Consider the following 15603-nt stretch of genomic DNA (forward strand, 5'->3'; position numbering starts at 1 on the left):
ATGGCTGAAGAAGAGTATGGTGGATCCACAGAGGCTCTGCCCCCTCCTCCCCCTGTTCCACTTGATTTCTCTCCAGAAAAAGCTGAACCAGTGCCGGTGAAGAAAAAGTTATTACGTGTTCCCATGGCTAGGTGTGGCCTTGGAAGGAAGGGACAAAATATTCGGATCCTTACCAATCACTTTAAAGTGAACATGTCTAATGATGACGGACACTTCTTTCATTACAGTGTATGTTTTCACATATCTTGATATTTTCTCTTCTCAATACAATCATGTAACTCCATGCCATAATAGGTTGCACTATTTTATGAGGATGATCAACCTGTCGAGGTAAAAGGAATTGGTAGAAAAGTTCTGGATAGAGTGCATGAAACATATCATGCAGAATTGGCTGGGAAGGATTTTGCATATGATGGGGAGAAGAGTTTGTTCACCATTGGTTCATTACCTAGAAGTAGATTCGAGTTCATGGTTGTACTAAATGACATAACATCTAATCGGTTAGTTCTCAGAGTGGCTTAGTTTAATGTGTTCCCTAGTTCTTATTTTGGTTGTTAACTCTTTTCACCACCTTATATACAGGAACATTGGAACCTCCAGTACTGGAAGACATGGAAGTCCTCCTAATGAAGCTGATAGGAAAAGATTAAGGCGGCCGTACCAATCTAAAACTTATAAAGTGAAGATTAGCCTCGCTGACAAGATACCGATGCAGGAAATTGCAAATGCTTTGCGAGGTCAAGAGTCTGAGAACTCTCAAGACGCCTTGCGAGTTTTGGATATAATTTTAAGGCAGCATGCTGCAAAAAAGTAAGTTATATATCTATTACTACACAAGTATTTTTGTGACTCTCTTGATTGGTACATAATGACTATTCTTATATAGGGGTTGTTTACTTGTTCGTCAATCCTTTTTCCATAATGATCCAAAGAATTTTGCTGATGTTGGAGGTGGTGTTCTTAGCTGTCGAGGGTTCCATTCAAGTTTTCGAACCACTCAGTCTGGATTGTCTTTGAACATTGGTAAATATTCTAGGTTTCATGTTTGACAGTTGTGTCAAATAAAATGTGATCCATCTCTTGGGGTTTCTTTGATCACAGATATGTCTACCACAATGATAATCCAGCCTGGGCCTGTGGTTGACTTTCTGATAGCAAACCAAAATGCAAGAGATCCCGTTTCACTTGATTGGGCGAAGGTGTGCTGTTATATATTTGATTATTTATCTTCTTGTATAATCATGTTCTAAGCAATGGATTCTCTAACACCTGATCAGGCAAAACGCGTATTGAAGAATCTGAGAGTGAAGACTACTACCGCTAACCAAGAATTCAAAATAACTGGATTGAGCGAAAAAAGTTGTCGTGAGCAGACGTATGTTAGCAAGGATCTAGTTATTTCTTGTTATCTTCAGCTAAGATGCACTTGTGCAGGATGTTAGACATTGATTTGCTATAATGTAATGGTGCAAACCTCATTAATCTCTTGATATTTTTAGGTTTACTCTAAAGCAAAGGAGCAAAGATGAAGATGGTGAAGTGCAAACTTCAGAAGTGACAGTTTATGATTACTTTGTTAATCATCGTAACATACACTTGAAATATTCTGCTGATTTCCCGTGCCTCAATGTTGGAAAGCCTAAACGTCCCACCTATTTCCCCATTGAGGTAAAAAACACTGAGTTAAAGTGTACAGCTTTTATGTACTGTCTTTTGTTCATGCAATTTTGAATTATTGGTTGAATGTTGCAGCTCTGCACTTTGGTTTCATTGCAAAGATACACAAAAGCCTTGTCCACCTTTCAGAGGGCTTCCTTGGTGGAGAAGTCGAGGCAAAAGCCACAGGAGAGAATGGAAATTTTGAGTAATGTAGGTCTCTTCTACCCTAACATGATCTTTTGCTTGCTCTAGTTATGCTTAACTAATTTCCTACTGGATTGTGGTAGGCTCTCAAAATCAACAATTATGATGCTGAGCCTCTGCTTCGTTCTTGTGATGTCTCAATCAATAGCAACTTCACCCAGGTTGAAGGGCGTGTGCTGCCTGCCCCCAAGGTATGCTATCTATTATAACTTCTTTTAGCTATATTTTTGAGTCTTCATGTAGTGAGTTTGAGGTGATATATTCGTTATGTGGCAGTTGAAGGCAGGAAATGGAGTTGATATTTTCGCCCGAAATGGCAGGTGGAACTTTAATAATAAGGTATAGTTGAACTCTTCTTCACATATGATTTTTCCACAAGATCGATGGGATTCATTTCATAATCTCATTTAAGATGATGTTGGCTTTGAAATCGTATGCTGACTACATGCTAGCTTGGTATTGCAGTGTAGTGGTTGTTAAGATGTACTTTGAATTTTTTTTATTTTTTTTTTTCATTTTTTATCTATCATGGCAGAGATTCTTTGATCCAGCAAAGGTAGAGCAATGGGCTGTTGTGAACTTTTCTACACGCTGTAATATCGGCAACCTAGTCGGACATTTGAGAAGACTTGGAGAGATGAAAGGAATTGTATGTGTTTATCAACTTCTAATACTTAAAAACGGAGTATAAAAGATGAATTTAATAATTTCTGTTTTAACGTTCAGAGTGTGCAAGCTTCATTTAAAGTGTTTGAAGAGTCTCTGCATCTTAGATGGGCTCCAGCTGTTGTCAGAGTTGACAGAATGTTTGAAGAGATCCAGTCAAAATTTCCTGATGCCAAATTTCTTCTCTGTCTTCTTCCTGAGAGGAAAACTTGTGATATATATGGTTAGTCTGATTTGCTTGTTCTGTTGACCACTAAGCATATCTCTTTGAGTACTAATTACTAAAATAATCCACTGATGAAACTTGAAGGACCATGGAAGGTGAAAAATATGACTCATCGTGATGGTATAGTAACCCAATGCTTGGCGGCTCCTGAAAGAGTTAATGATCAGTATCTCACAAACCTTCTCCTTAAGATCAATGCAAAGGTGAGAGTTCTCTGAGCATCTGGTTCAGTGCTATCATCCTGAGTCAGTCTGAAACATCACAAATTCTGTTGGCAGCTCGGTGGTTTAAATTCTATGTTAGCTGTTGAGGATTCTCGTTCTATCCCCATGGTATCTAAGGTCCCCACCATGATTCTTGGAATGGACGTATCACATGGCTCTCCCGGCCAGTCTGATGTCCCATCAATTGCTGCAGTAGGTTCTTTCATTGACGTTGATTACCTTTTATTCCCAATTGTATAAAGAATTTCATTTTATACTATTTCTTTGTCAGGTTGTGAGTTCAAGGCAGTGGCCTTCAATATCTCATTATAGAGCTTCTGTGCGCACTCAATCTCCTAAAGTGGAGATGATTGATAACATATTTAAAAAAGTTTCAGACACTAAGGACGATGGGATTATGAGGTGAGTTCAGTATCTTATGCATTTTAAAGCTTGGTTTCACTTTCTAATGGTTTTTTACTTTTTCTTATGGTATAAAACTAATTGCCTAATGGTTTGCAGGTTTCTTTTAATATTCTGTTGTTGGTTTCCTAGAATTAACTTTCTGATCATAATTAAATTTCAAAATGCAGGGAACTTTTGATAGATTTTTATTCGAGTTCCAGGCAAATGAAGCCTCAGCATATTATAGTATTCAGGTGATCTAACCCAGCCTGGTCACTATTCTGCTTTCAGTAAATAATGTACATTCTAAGTCCTATTGCTCTATTATTGATACTACGCCTATGATGAATGTCTAAATGCTTCAGAAATTTGTATTGAGCACAACATTGGTGATTTTTTATGGTTCTACCTCATTTTTGTCCAGCTAATCTCTTGTTTTTAAGAGGATTCATGTTGCCGACCCAACTCTTGGGAATGAGAAATAGCTGGTTGACATATCTCTTGTTCTATTGTTTGTCATTATTACTGTGTGTTCCATCTGCCTAACTCTTCACACAGCATTGAACTTTGTACACTTCTTTGATGGTTTTGCTAATGTCCACTATTGAAATTGTCAGGGATGGTGTCAGTGAATCTCAATTTAATCAAGTTCTAAACATAGAACTGGACCAGATCATTGAGGTTCTGCACTCTGATAAATGCTGTCTTGAACTTTAATTTGGAAAATACTAGAGATTCTCGTGCTAACTCAGCTGTTCTATGCATGTAGGCCTGCAAGCTTCTAGATGAAATGTGGTCGCCCAAGTTTGTTATCATTGTTGCTCAGAAAAATCATCATACAAAGTTTTTCCAGTCTGGATCTCCTAATAATGTTCCACCAGGTAATAATAGAAGTCGCAGCAAATTTTAGTTGTAATGAAAGCACTGAATCAATTTGTTTACACATATTTTTTGCAGGGACAATTATAGATAACAAAGTTTGTCATCCAAGGAACAATGACTTCTATCTGTGTGCCCACGCGGGAATGATTGTGAGTGTTTTGTGCCATTTAGTTGAAGTTTGGTGTAATGTTTATATCATATGATGTTTAATTACTTGGATATCGTTGTAGGGTACGACTCAACCTACACATTACCATGTGTTGTTGGATGAAGTTGGTTTCTCACCTGATGAACTTCAAGAACTTGTTCATAATCTGTCCTATGTGTGAGTATTGCATGAATTGAACTCTTCGTAGCTCGACTGAATTTTAACCTTCAAGTCATAGAAGTTGCAGCCATTCTAATTGTTATACACTTCTTGCAGGTACCAAAGAAGCACTACTGCTACATCCATTGGTAATTATAAGCATATTTGGAAAATGCAATATAATCGTCATCCTATGTGAAAACATGCTTTCTAGAATGGACTTGTGCTAGTTGTTGCTGCTCTCTCCACCATAACCACACACACAAATGACAAATGCATATAATGTTATATTTCCCTTTTGCTTGATTACATGCCTTGTTTGTGCCCTCACTTTCTTTTCCGTTCTGTGCAGTGGCTCCGATAGGTTATGCCCATTTGGCCGCTGCACAGGTTGGACAATGGATGAAATTCGAGGACACATCAGAGACATCATCAAGCCAGGGTGGTTTGAGAAATGCTAGTCTAGTTACTGTTCCTCAGTTGCCCCGTCTTAAAAAGAATGTTGCTAGCTCCATGTTCTTTTGTTGAGGCCTGTGTGTGATTAAATTAAGTCGGAAATTCAACGTGGGCTCGAGAGACCGAGTGGAATATGATAGATTGGGTCATTCTACAAGGGTTATTTTGGTTCTGTAAGGGTCATTTGGTTCTATAAGGGTCATTTAACTCTAACAAGATATTTTGCACAAGTAACAATAGGATTGGTTTGATTGGTGGGATGTAATAGATTGAAATATTTCATGAGATTATTTTGTTTCACCTTATATCACCTTATATATGAGGTAACTTAATTGTAAGACAACATAATTCCGAGATTATATAACACATAATATAATAATCTCATGAACTATTCTGAAATTATTATCTTTATCCCACCAACCGAACGACCTACAGAGAGATAATGTTTCACTTCATGACAATCTACTCACTATTTATGTCCTCCATTTTTCATGTGTTTTTTCTGATTATTATTATTTATTAGTACGCTAGTAAAAATATTGTCTAAATTTGGCAAATAAATACAAGCAGCCTAAACAAAAAGGTGGAATAGAACTAGAATATATTGTCTTTATTTATGTGAACAAGAGGTGGGGTCTACTGTATTACCAAACAGTTGTTAATTTTAAATTTGAATTTCAAAATTTATGACAAAACATATTTTTTTTTAGAGTTCAACTTCAAAAAAAAATAAAAATTATGGTCAAACGACCCCAAATTGTACCATAGCATATTGGAACAGTAGCACAACATTAAACTCACGTTTCATTTTTGACATTTTATGTCCGTTATAATGATAAAATATTTAATGTAATTTATAAATAAAATTTAAAGAGAATAAGATATACATCTATTTTTACTATGGGACTATAAAAGTTGTTTCTAATCAATTTTCCACTTCTAAAAAATATAATTAAAATATATTTTTAAAAAAACAATAAAATTAAGTGAACAAGTGGATATATAAATTTTTTTTAAAAAAGTGGATATATAAATCAGAAAGTGACCGCTAAACAAGCACTAAGAAGACAATTATGCCCTTGTTATTGGATTTTCCTCTTATCCACAAATGAAAAAAGAAAAAGAAAAACAGTTTGAAGAGTACATTGATTATAACGAAGGGACACGTGGAGGTCAAAGAGAGTGTTTAGTTACAGTTGTTTATGTTTTTAGGTGCACTAGCTGCTGTCACTCCCTAGTTCAACTACAACCTCACTCTTTCTTTCTCTTTTGTCGTACATTAGGGTTTCACCTCTTGACTCTGTTTCTTCATTTGCCATTTTTGAGCTTTAGGTATGGTAGTTTTGACTAAATTTGATGTTTTCTTGAAGTATATCATGTGGGTTTTTTGTTTAACACTGTAATGTGGTTGAAATGCTATCTGGGGTTTGTTTTTTACCTCTCTTTTTTGTGGTTATAGTAAAAAGTTCTTGTCTTTGTGGTGTTTGGAGGCTTTTTAAGTTGACTTATTTTTCAAACTAAGTAAGCTGAAGAAGATTTTGTGTTAAATTTGGTGCTTTTTTGAAGTATGGCATGTGGATATTTTGTTTAACAGTGTTCTGTGGTTGAAATGCTATCTGGGGTTTGTTTTTTACCTGATATAGTGAAAAGTTCTGGTCGTTGTGGTGTTTGGAGGCTTTTTAAGTTGACTTATTTTTCAAACCCAGAAAGCTGAAGAAGACTTATTTTGAGTTAAATTTGGTGTTTTCTTGAAGTATAGCATGTGGTATTTTGTTTAACACTGTGATGTGGTTGAAATGCTATCTGGGGTTTGTTTTTTCCTCTCTTTTTTGTGGTTAATAGTGGAAAGTTCTGGTCTTTGAAGTCTTTTTAACTTGATGTATTTTTTCAAACCTAGTAAGCTGAAGTAGACTTATTTTGTGTTAAATTTGGTGTTTTATTGAAGTATAGCATGTGGGTTTTTTGTGTAACAGTGTAATGTGGTTGAAATGCTATCTGGGTTTTGTTTTTACCTCTCTTTTTTGTGGTTATTGTGGAAGTTCTGGTCTTTGTAGTGTTTGGAGGCTTTTTAAGTTGACTTATTTTTCAAACTAAGCTGAAGGAAGACTTATTTTGTGTTAAATTTGGTGTTTTCTTGAAGTACAGCATGTGGGTATTTTGTTCAACAGTGTAATGTGGTTGAAATGCTATCTGGGGTTTGTTTTTTACCTCTCTTGTTTGTGGTTATAGTGAAAAGTTCTGGTCTTTGTGGTGTTTGGAGGCTTTTTAAGTTGACTTATTTTTCAAACTAAGTAATCTGAAGAAGACTTATTTTGTGTTAAATTTGGTGTTTTCTTGAAGTATAGCATGTGGTATTTTGTTTAACACTGTAATGTGGTTGAAATGCTATCTGGGGTTTGTTTTTTACTTCTCTTTTTGTGGTTATAGTGAAAAGTTCTAGTCTTTGTGGTGTTTGGAGGCTTTTTAAGTTGACTTATTTTTCAAGCTAAGTAAGCTGAAGAAGACTTATTTTGTGTTAAACTTGGTGTTTTCTTGAAGTATAGCATGTGGTATTTTTTTTAACACTGTAATGTGGTTGAAATGCTATACGGGGTTTGTTTTTACCTCTCTTTTTTGTGGTTATAGTGAAAAATTCTGGTCTTTGTGGTGTTTGGAGGTTCTTCAAGTTGACTTATTTTTCAAACCCAGAAAGCTGAAGAAGACTTATTTTGAGTTAAATTTGGTGTTTTCTTGAAGTATAGCATGTGGTATTTTGTTTAACACTGTAATGTGGTTGAAATGCTATCTGGGGTTTGTTTTTTACCTCTCTTTTTTGTGGTTATAGTGAAAAGTTCTTGTCTTTGTGGTGTTTGGAGGCTTTTTAAGTTGACTTATTTTTCAAGCTAAGTAAGCTGAAGAAGACTTATTGTGTGTTAAATTTGGTGTTTTCTTGAAGTATAGCATGTGGTATTTTGTTTAACACTGTAATGTGGTTGAAATGCTATACGGGGTTTGTTTTTACCTCTCTTTTGTGTGGTTATAGTGAAAAGGTCTGGTCTTTGTGGTGTTTGGAGGCTTTTTAACTTGAGGTATTTTTCAAACTAAGTAAGCTGAAAAAGACTTATTTTGTGTTAAATTTGGTGTTTTCTTGAAGTATAGCATGTGGTATTTTGTTTAACACTGTAATGTGGTTGAAATGCTATCTGAGGTTTGTTTTTTACCTCTTTTTTTTGTGGTTATAGTGAAAAGGTCTGGTCTTTGTGGTGTTTGGAGGCTTTTTAACTTGAGGTATTTTTCAAACCTAGTAGTCTGAAGAAGACTTGTGTGGAGCCAAGTTTGGTGTTTTCTTGAAGTTAATCATATGGGTATTTTGTTTAACAGTGCAATGTGGTTGAAATGTTACCTGGGGTTTGTTTTTTACCTCTCCTTTTTGTGGTTATAGTGGAAAGTTCTGGTCTTTGTGGTGTTTGAAGGCCTTTTAACCTGATGTATTTTTCAAACCTAGTAAGCTGAAGAAGACTTGTTTTGAGCCAAGTTTGGTGTTTTCTTGAAGTTTAGCATGTGGGTATTTTGTTATCTGTGTAGTTCTTTTAATGTGGAAATGCTATCTGGTGTTTAGTTTTTACCCCTCTTTTTTGTGCTTATAGTGAAAAGTTCTTGGCTTTGTGGTGTTGAGGGTTCTTAAGTTTTAACTTGACATATTTTTCAAACCCACTAAGCTGGACAAGACTTTTTTTGAGCTAAATTTGGCATTTTCTTGAAGCGTAGCATGTTCATTTGTGTAGTCCTTGGATGTGGTTGAAATGCTATCTGGGGTTTGTTTTTTACCCCTCTTTTTTGTGATTATAGTGAAAAGTTCTGATCTTTGTGGTTTGAGGCCTTTTATGTTATCTTCTTCTTTTTCAAACCCAGGAAACTCAAGAAGACTTCTTTTGAACTAAGTTCAGTGTTTTCTTGAAGTATAGCATGTGGGTGTTTGTGATCTGTGCTTGAAATGCTATCTGGGGTTTGTTTTTTACCCCTCTTTGTGCTTCTAGTTAAAGTTCTGGGCTTTGTGGTGTTGAAGGCTGTTTTCTTTGACATGTTTTTTCCCAAACCAGTAAGCTGAAGAATACTTGTCATTTTTTTTTGATAAAGATAAAGTGAAAAATACTTATCACTTGTGATTCTGTATTAAGTTTGGTGTGTTCTTGATGTACAGCATGTGGGTATTTTGGTTGTCTGTGCTTGAAATGCTATCTAGGGTTTGTTCCCCCACCCCACCCACCTTTTTTTTTTATATGCTTCCAGTGGAAGTTCTGGGCTTTGTTACCCCTCTTTTTTTGGCTTCTAGTGAAAAATTCTGGCCAATCTACATGGCTTAGTACTCACCAATTTGCATGCATTCATTTGTAAAATGAGTTACGTCTTTAGTTATGACCTCATTGTTGGCTACTGCATTTTGAATCTTTTCATTCCTAGATGTTTTTAGTGTTAATTCACTTGTGTTTCATTATGCATTATTACCTTTTGAATTGTCATCTCATGTGTTATTACTTAAGTAAAACTAGATCTAAGACTGGAAGTGATTAGTAGTTGTCTGCATTTAGTTTCTTTTATTGACTGCTTCCTAAGTGCATCTTTTTGCCTAGAAAAGCTCTTTGCATACTTTTTTCAAGTTTTGCTGAAGATCTTTTGAAACTTGTGATTTTTGTTATAGAAGATTGTGGTAATGGCTGAAGAAGAGAATGGTGGATCCACAGAGGCTCTGCCCCCTCCTCCCCCTGTTCCACTTGATTTCTCTCCAGCACAAGCTGAACCAGAGCCGGTGAAGAAAAAGGTTTTACGTGTTCCCATGGCGAGACGTGGCCTTGGAAGCAAGGGACAAAAGATCCCGATCCTTACCAATCACTTTAAAGTGAACGTGTCTAATGTTGATGGACACTTCTTTCATTACAGTGTATGTTTTCACATACCTCTCCTTGATATGCTCCTATCTTTTCTTTTCTCAATACAATCATATAACTCCATGCCATTGTTAACAATGTCTTATAACAGGTTGCCCTATTTTATGAGGATGGTCGACCTGTCGAGGGAAAAGGAATTGGCAGAAAAGTTCTGGATAGAGTGCATGAAACATATGATACAGAATTGGCCGGGAAGGATTTTGCATATGATGGGGAGAAGAGTTTGTTCACCATTGGTTCACTACCTAGAAATAAATTAGAGTTCACGGTTGTACTAGATGACATAACATCTAATCGGTTGGTTCTCAGAGTGGCTTAGTTTAATGTGTTCCCTAGTTCTTATTTTGGTTATTAACCCTTTTCACCACCTTATACACAGGAACAATGGGACCAATGGCAACTCCAGCCCTGGCAGACATGGAAGCCCTCCTAATGAAACTGATAGGAAAAGATTAAGGCGGCCGTACCAATCTAAAACTTATAAGGTGGAGATTAGCTTCGCTGCCAAGATTCCAATGCAGGCGATTGCAAATGCTTTGCGAGGTCAAGAGTCTGAGAACTCTCAAGAAGCCTTGCGAGTTTTGGATATAATTTTAAGGCAGCATGCTGCAAAACAGTAAGTTGTATATTTATTTAATTTCTCTTTATGAGATGATTACTACACAAGTATTTTGTGCCTCTCTTGATTGGTATATAATGACTATTTGTATATTAGGGGTTGTTTACTTGTTCGGCAATCCTTTTTCCATAATGACCCAAAAAACTTCGCTGATGTTGGAGGTGGTGTTCTTGGCTGCCGAGGGTTCCATTCGAGTTTTCGAACCACCCAGTCGGGATTGTCTTTGAACATTGGTAAATATTCTGTCTTTCATGTTTCATACTTATTTCAAATAATAAAATGAGATCCATATCTTGTGGTTTTCTTGATCGCAGACGTGTCTACCACAATGATAATCCAGCCTGGGCCTGTGGTTGACTTTCTGATAGCGAACCAAAATGCAAAAGATCCCTTTTCACTTGATTGGGCGAAGGTGTGCTGTTATATATTTGATTATTTATCTTTTTGTATAATCATGTTCTAAGCAATGGATTCTCTACACTTGATCAGGCAAAGCGCGTATTGAAGAACCTGAGAGTGAAGACTGCTCCCGCTAACCAAGAATTCAAAATAACTGGATTGAGCGAAAAACCTTGTCGTGAGCAGACGTATGTTAGCAGTGATCTAGTTATTTCTTGTTATTTTAACCTTGGCTCAACTAAGATGCACTTGTGCAGGATGGTTGACATTGATTTGCTATAAAGTAATGGCGCAAAACTCATTTTTTTTCTCTTGACACTTTTAGGTTTACTCTAAAGCAGAGGAGCAAAGATGAGGATGGTGAAGTGCAGACTTCAGAAGTGACAGTTTATGATTACTTTGTTAATCATCGTAACATAGACTTGAGATATTCTGCTGATTTGCCGTGCCTCAATGTTGGAAAGCCTAAACGTCCCACCTATTTCCCCATTGAGGTAAAAGTACTGAGTTAAAATTTACAGCTTTTATGTACTGTCTTTTGTTCATGCAATTTTGAATTCTGTTGTTGAATGTTGCAGCTCTGCACTTTGGTCTCATTGCAAAGGTACACAAAAGCCTTGTCCACCTTTCAGAGGGCTTCCTTGGTGGAGAAGTCTAGGCAAAAGCCTCAGGAGAGAATGGAAATTTTGAGTAATGTAGGTCTCTTCTACCCTAACACATGATCTTTTGCTTGCTCTAGTTATGCTTAACTAATTTCCTACTGGATTGTGGAAGGCTCTCAAAATCAACAATTATGATGCTGAGCCTCTACTTCGTTCTTGTGGTGTCTCAATCAGTAGCAACTTCACACAGGTTGAAGGGCGTGTGCTGCCTGCTCCTAAGGTATGCTATCTATTATAACTTCTTTTAGCTATATTTTTGAGTCTTCATGTAGTGAGTTTGAGATAATATATTTGTTCTGTGGCAGTTGAAGGCAGGAAATGGAGATGACCTTTTCACCCGAAATGGCAGGTGGAACTTCAATAATAAGGTATAGTTGAACTCTTCTTCACATATGATTTTTCCACAGGATCGATGGGATTCATTTCATAATCTCATTTAAGATGATGTTGGCTTTGAAATCGTATGCTGACTACATGCTAGCTTGGTATTGCAGTGTAGTTGTTGTTAAGATGTACTTTGAATTTTTTTTATTTTTTTTATCTATTCTGGCAGAGATTCTTTGATCCAGCAAAGGTAGAACGTTGGGCTGTTGTGAACTTTTCTGCACGCTGTGACGTCCGTGGCCTAGTCAGAGATTTGACAAGACTTGGAGAGACGAAAGGAATTGTATGTTTTATCAACTTCTATTACTTTAAAACTGAGTAGAAAGGACGATTTTCATTATTCCTGTTTTAACGTTACAGAGTGTGGAAGCTCCATTTGAAGTGTTTGAAGAGTCTCCACAGCTTAGAAGGGCTCCACCTGTTGTCAGAGTTGACAAAATGTTTGAAGAGATCCAGTCAAAACTTCCTGGTGCCCCGAAGTTTCTTCTCTGTCTTCTTCCTGAGAGGAAAAATTGTGACATATATGGTTAGTCCGATTTTCTTGTTCTGTTGACCACTAAGGACCACTAAGCGTATCTCATAAGTACTAATTACTAAAATAATTGACTGATGAAACTTGAAGGACCATGGAAGCGGAAAAATCTGGCTGATCATGGTATAGTAACCCAATGCTTGGCTCCTGGAAGAGTTAATGATCAGTATCTCACAAACCTTCTCCTTAAGATCAATGCTAAGGTGAGAGTTCTCTGTGCATCTGGTTCAGTGCTATCATCCTGGCACCTTCCTTTCTTCCGTCATTTCCTGGATCAGTCTTAAACATCACAATTTCTGTTGGCAGCTCGGTGGTTTAAATTCTATGTTAGCTGCGGAAGTTTCTCCTTCCATCCCCATGGTATCTAAGGTCCCCACCATGATTCTTGGAATGGACGTATCACATGGCTCTCCCGGCCAGTCTGATGTCCCATCAATTGCTGCAGTAGGTTCTTTCATTGATGTTGATTGCCTTTTATATGTTTAAAGAATTTCATTTTATACTATTGCTTTGTCAGGTTGTGAGTTCAAGGCAGTGGCCGTCAATATCTCGTTATAGAGCTTCCGTGCGCACTCAATCTCCTAAAGTAGAGATGATTGATAACATATTTAAAAAAGTTTCAGACACTGAGGATGATGGGATTATGAGGTGAGTTTGGTTTTGTAGGTTTTAACTTTCTCTTGGACTGTTTTCTTTTGGGCCAGGGTGAATTAACTTTGGCCGGTCGGAACTTAAAAACTTATATGATAGAGTATGCTATGCTTTCTAACACATCCATTTTGATCTTTGAGTCGGTTTAGCTGCACTATAGATAATTTATTTTTGTTTTGATAGTTTACATTTTGTATTTCGACTCTCGAGGGAGTTGCTTCACCAGAATTGTGATGCCTTATGGAAAAAGAGAATAGCATAATACTTTGTTAGTTTGGATTGTGTTTCTTCATGTCAAATGAGCTCCTCAATCAAATACCACTGGTTCCGTGATGTTCTGCCTAATCAGTTTCTGGAATACTCAGTTGTATTGTCAGTATGTTATGCATTTTAAAGTTTGGTTTCACTTTCCAATGGTTTACTGCTTTTCTTATGGTGTAAAACTAATTGCTTAATGGTTTGCGGGTTTCTTTTGCAATTCTGTTGGTGGTATCCTTTTGGTTTTCCAGATTTAACTTTCTGATAATAATGAAATTTCAAAATGCAGGGAACTTTTGCTAGATTTTTATGTGAGTTCCGGGAAAAGGAAGCCTGAGCACATTATAGTATTCAGGTGATCTAACCCAGCCTGTTCACCATTTTGCTTTCAGCAAATTATATACATTCTAAGTGCTATTGCTCTATTATTGACACTACACTTATGATGAATGTCTAAATCTTCAGAAATTTGTATTGAACATGACATTGGTGAGTTTTTGTGGTTCTACCTCTATTTCCACCATTTTTATCCAGTTAATTGTTTATGAGGATTCATGAAGCTGGTCCAACTCTTGGGAATGAGGAGTAGCTGTTGACATTTCTCTTGTTCTATTGTTTGTTATTATTACTGTGTGTTCCACCTGCCTAACATTGTCACATAGCAGTGAACTTTGTACACTTCTTTGACGGCTTTGCTAATGGCCCCTCTTGGAAATGTCAGGGATGGTGTCAGTGAATCTCAATTTAATCAAGTTCTAAACATAGAACTGGACCAGCTCATTGAGGTTCTGCACTCTGATAAATGCTGTCTTAATATATAATTTGGAAAATACGAGAGATTCTCGTGCTAACTCATCTGTTCTATCCATGTAGGCCTGCAAGTTTCTAGATGAAAAGTGGTCGCCCAAGTTTGTTATCATTGTTGCTCAGAAAAATCATCATACAAAGTTTTTCCAGTCTGGATCTCCTGATAATGTTCCACCAGGTAATAATAGAAGTTGCAGCGAATTTTAGTTGTAGCGAAAGCACTGGATCAATTTGTTTACACAGATTTTTTGCAGGGACAATTATAGATAACAAAGTTTGTCATCCAAGGAACAACGACTTCTATCTGTGTGCCCACGCGGGAATGATTGTGAGTGTTTTGTTCTGTTTTGTGCCATTTCGTTGAAGTTTGGTGTAATGTTTATATCATATGATGTTTACTTGGATATTGTTGTAGGGTACGACTCGACCTACACATTACCATGTGTTGTTGGATGAAGTTGGTTTCTCACCTGATGAACTTCAAGAACTTGTTCATAATCTGTCCTATGTGTGAGTATTTGCATAAATTGGATTCTTCGTAGCTGGCCCGAATTTTAAACTTTTAAATCATAGCAGTTGCGGTAATTCTAATTGTTATACACTTCTTGCAGGTACCAAAGAAGCACTACTGCTATATCCATTGGTAAATATAAGCATATTTGGATAAGTTATGTTATATTTTCCTTTTGCTTGTGCCCTCACTTTCTTTTCGGTTCTATGCAGTGGCTCCGATAAGTTATGCCCATTTGGCTGCCACACAGGTGGGACAATGGATGAAATTCGAGGACGCATCAGAGACATCGTCAAGCCATGGTGGTCTGACAAATGCTGGTCCAGTTACTGTTCCTCAGTTGCCCCGTCTTCAAGAGAATGTTGCTAGCTCCATGTTCTTCTGTTGAGGCCTGTGCGCCTCCTGTTTTACTGTACGCGGTTAATGTATGCTTTAGACGAATGGTTTCTGTAAATAGCTCTAGTTTAACAGCACTTGGAGTCTGAACCTTGTCCGAGTGACCTCCCAGAACTCCTTAGTTATTCGGCACAATATTAGGTCTGTTGCCCTATTCAGGTCTCCCATGCATCTTTTTCGCGCTTCTGTTCCCCGGAACAATTTTGCTAAGTATCTGTTAAATGCATAGGGATTAACCTGGTGGTTGTGACAATGCAACAATTATGCTTTTTTATATGTAAATGGCAACGCTGGAATCTTTGTAGGATTCTAAAAATCATATGCTGTCATTTGTTGTATGCTTTTTCAAAAATTCATTTCTTTTGGGCCATACCTGAGTTTAAGCAGTCAATGTGGAATGTGACTTTTTTTCCTGCTTTATTAGGGAAGTTATTTTTTAAGTTTTTAAGGA

At 36.9% G+C, this 15603-nt stretch overlaps 2 protein-coding genes across 12 annotated transcripts; both read left to right on the plus strand.

Moving 5' to 3' along the window:
• LOC125807385 (protein argonaute 4-like) lies at positions 1 to 5080 on the plus strand. The gene is made up of 22 exons (XM_049487092.1): positions 1 to 228; positions 295 to 500; positions 583 to 810; positions 887 to 1023; positions 1102 to 1199; positions 1278 to 1375; positions 1500 to 1668; positions 1753 to 1869; positions 1947 to 2054; positions 2140 to 2202; positions 2399 to 2512; positions 2590 to 2752; positions 2840 to 2958; positions 3034 to 3171; positions 3251 to 3381; positions 3552 to 3617; positions 3981 to 4044; positions 4133 to 4244; positions 4321 to 4394; positions 4476 to 4570; positions 4670 to 4701; positions 4905 to 5080. Exons 1-22 carry the CDS (start codon positions 1 to 3, stop codon positions 5078 to 5080), a joined length of 2736 nt encoding a protein of 911 aa, XP_049343049.1.
• Positions 5081 to 6173: 1093 nt separating this feature from the next.
• Positions 6174 to 15504, plus strand: LOC125807383 (protein argonaute 4-like). Of its 11 annotated transcripts, none has more exons than XM_049487089.1 (23): positions 6174 to 6340; positions 9687 to 9926; positions 10025 to 10230; positions 10313 to 10549; positions 10649 to 10785; positions 10867 to 10964; positions 11042 to 11139; positions 11277 to 11445; positions 11530 to 11646; positions 11726 to 11833; positions 11919 to 11981; positions 12167 to 12280; positions 12358 to 12523; positions 12620 to 12732; positions 12836 to 12973; positions 13047 to 13177; positions 13728 to 13793; positions 14160 to 14223; positions 14312 to 14423; positions 14500 to 14573; positions 14661 to 14755; positions 14857 to 14888; positions 14969 to 15504. In XM_049487089.1, exons 2-23 carry the CDS (start codon positions 9699 to 9701, stop codon positions 15142 to 15144), a joined length of 2742 nt encoding a protein of 913 aa, XP_049343046.1. In that variant the 5' UTR covers positions 6174 to 6340; positions 9687 to 9698; the 3' UTR covers positions 15145 to 15504. The 11 variants fall into 11 exon arrangements, with proteins under 11 accessions (XP_049343046.1, XP_049343047.1, XP_049343048.1 ...); XM_049487090.1 differs by having other exon boundaries at positions 9690 to 9926; XM_049487091.1 differs by having other exon boundaries at positions 6174 to 6338; positions 9684 to 9926.
• The last annotated feature ends 99 nt before the right edge of the window (positions 15505 to 15603 follow it).

The sequence above is a fragment of the Solanum verrucosum genome, unplaced genomic scaffold (assembly GCF_900185275.1).
Source record: "Solanum verrucosum unplaced genomic scaffold, falcon-dt-bn FXZP01000183.1, whole genome shotgun sequence".
NCBI classification, from domain to species: Eukaryota; Viridiplantae; Streptophyta; class Magnoliopsida; order Solanales; family Solanaceae; genus Solanum; species Solanum verrucosum.

What these genes read in the sequence shown, in the direction of transcription:
- LOC125807385 (XM_049487092.1), top strand. Translation starts at nt 1, where the DNA reads ATGGCTGAAGAAGAGTATGGTGGATCCACAGAGGCTCTGCCCCCTCCT. An exon ending in TTTCACTTGATTGGGCGAAG is followed by an intron (nt 1,200 to 1,277) that starts GTGTGCTGTTAT and finishes ACACCTGATCAG; the next exon opens with GCAAAACGCGTATTGAAGAA. An exon ending in GTTCATAATCTGTCCTATGT is followed by an intron (nt 4,571 to 4,669) that starts GTGAGTATTGCA and finishes CACTTCTTGCAG; the next exon opens with GTACCAAAGAAGCACTACTG.
- LOC125807383 (XM_049487082.1), top strand. Translation starts at nt 6,422, where the DNA reads ATGCTATCTGGGGTTTGTTTTTTACCTCTCTTTTTTGTGGTTATA. An exon ending in GAAAAATTGTGACATATATG is followed by an intron (nt 12,524 to 12,619) that starts GTTAGTCCGATT and finishes TGAAACTTGAAG; the next exon opens with GACCATGGAAGCGGAAAAAT. An exon ending in AACTGGACCAGCTCATTGAG is followed by an intron (nt 14,224 to 14,311) that starts GTTCTGCACTCT and finishes CTATCCATGTAG; the next exon opens with GCCTGCAAGTTTCTAGATGA.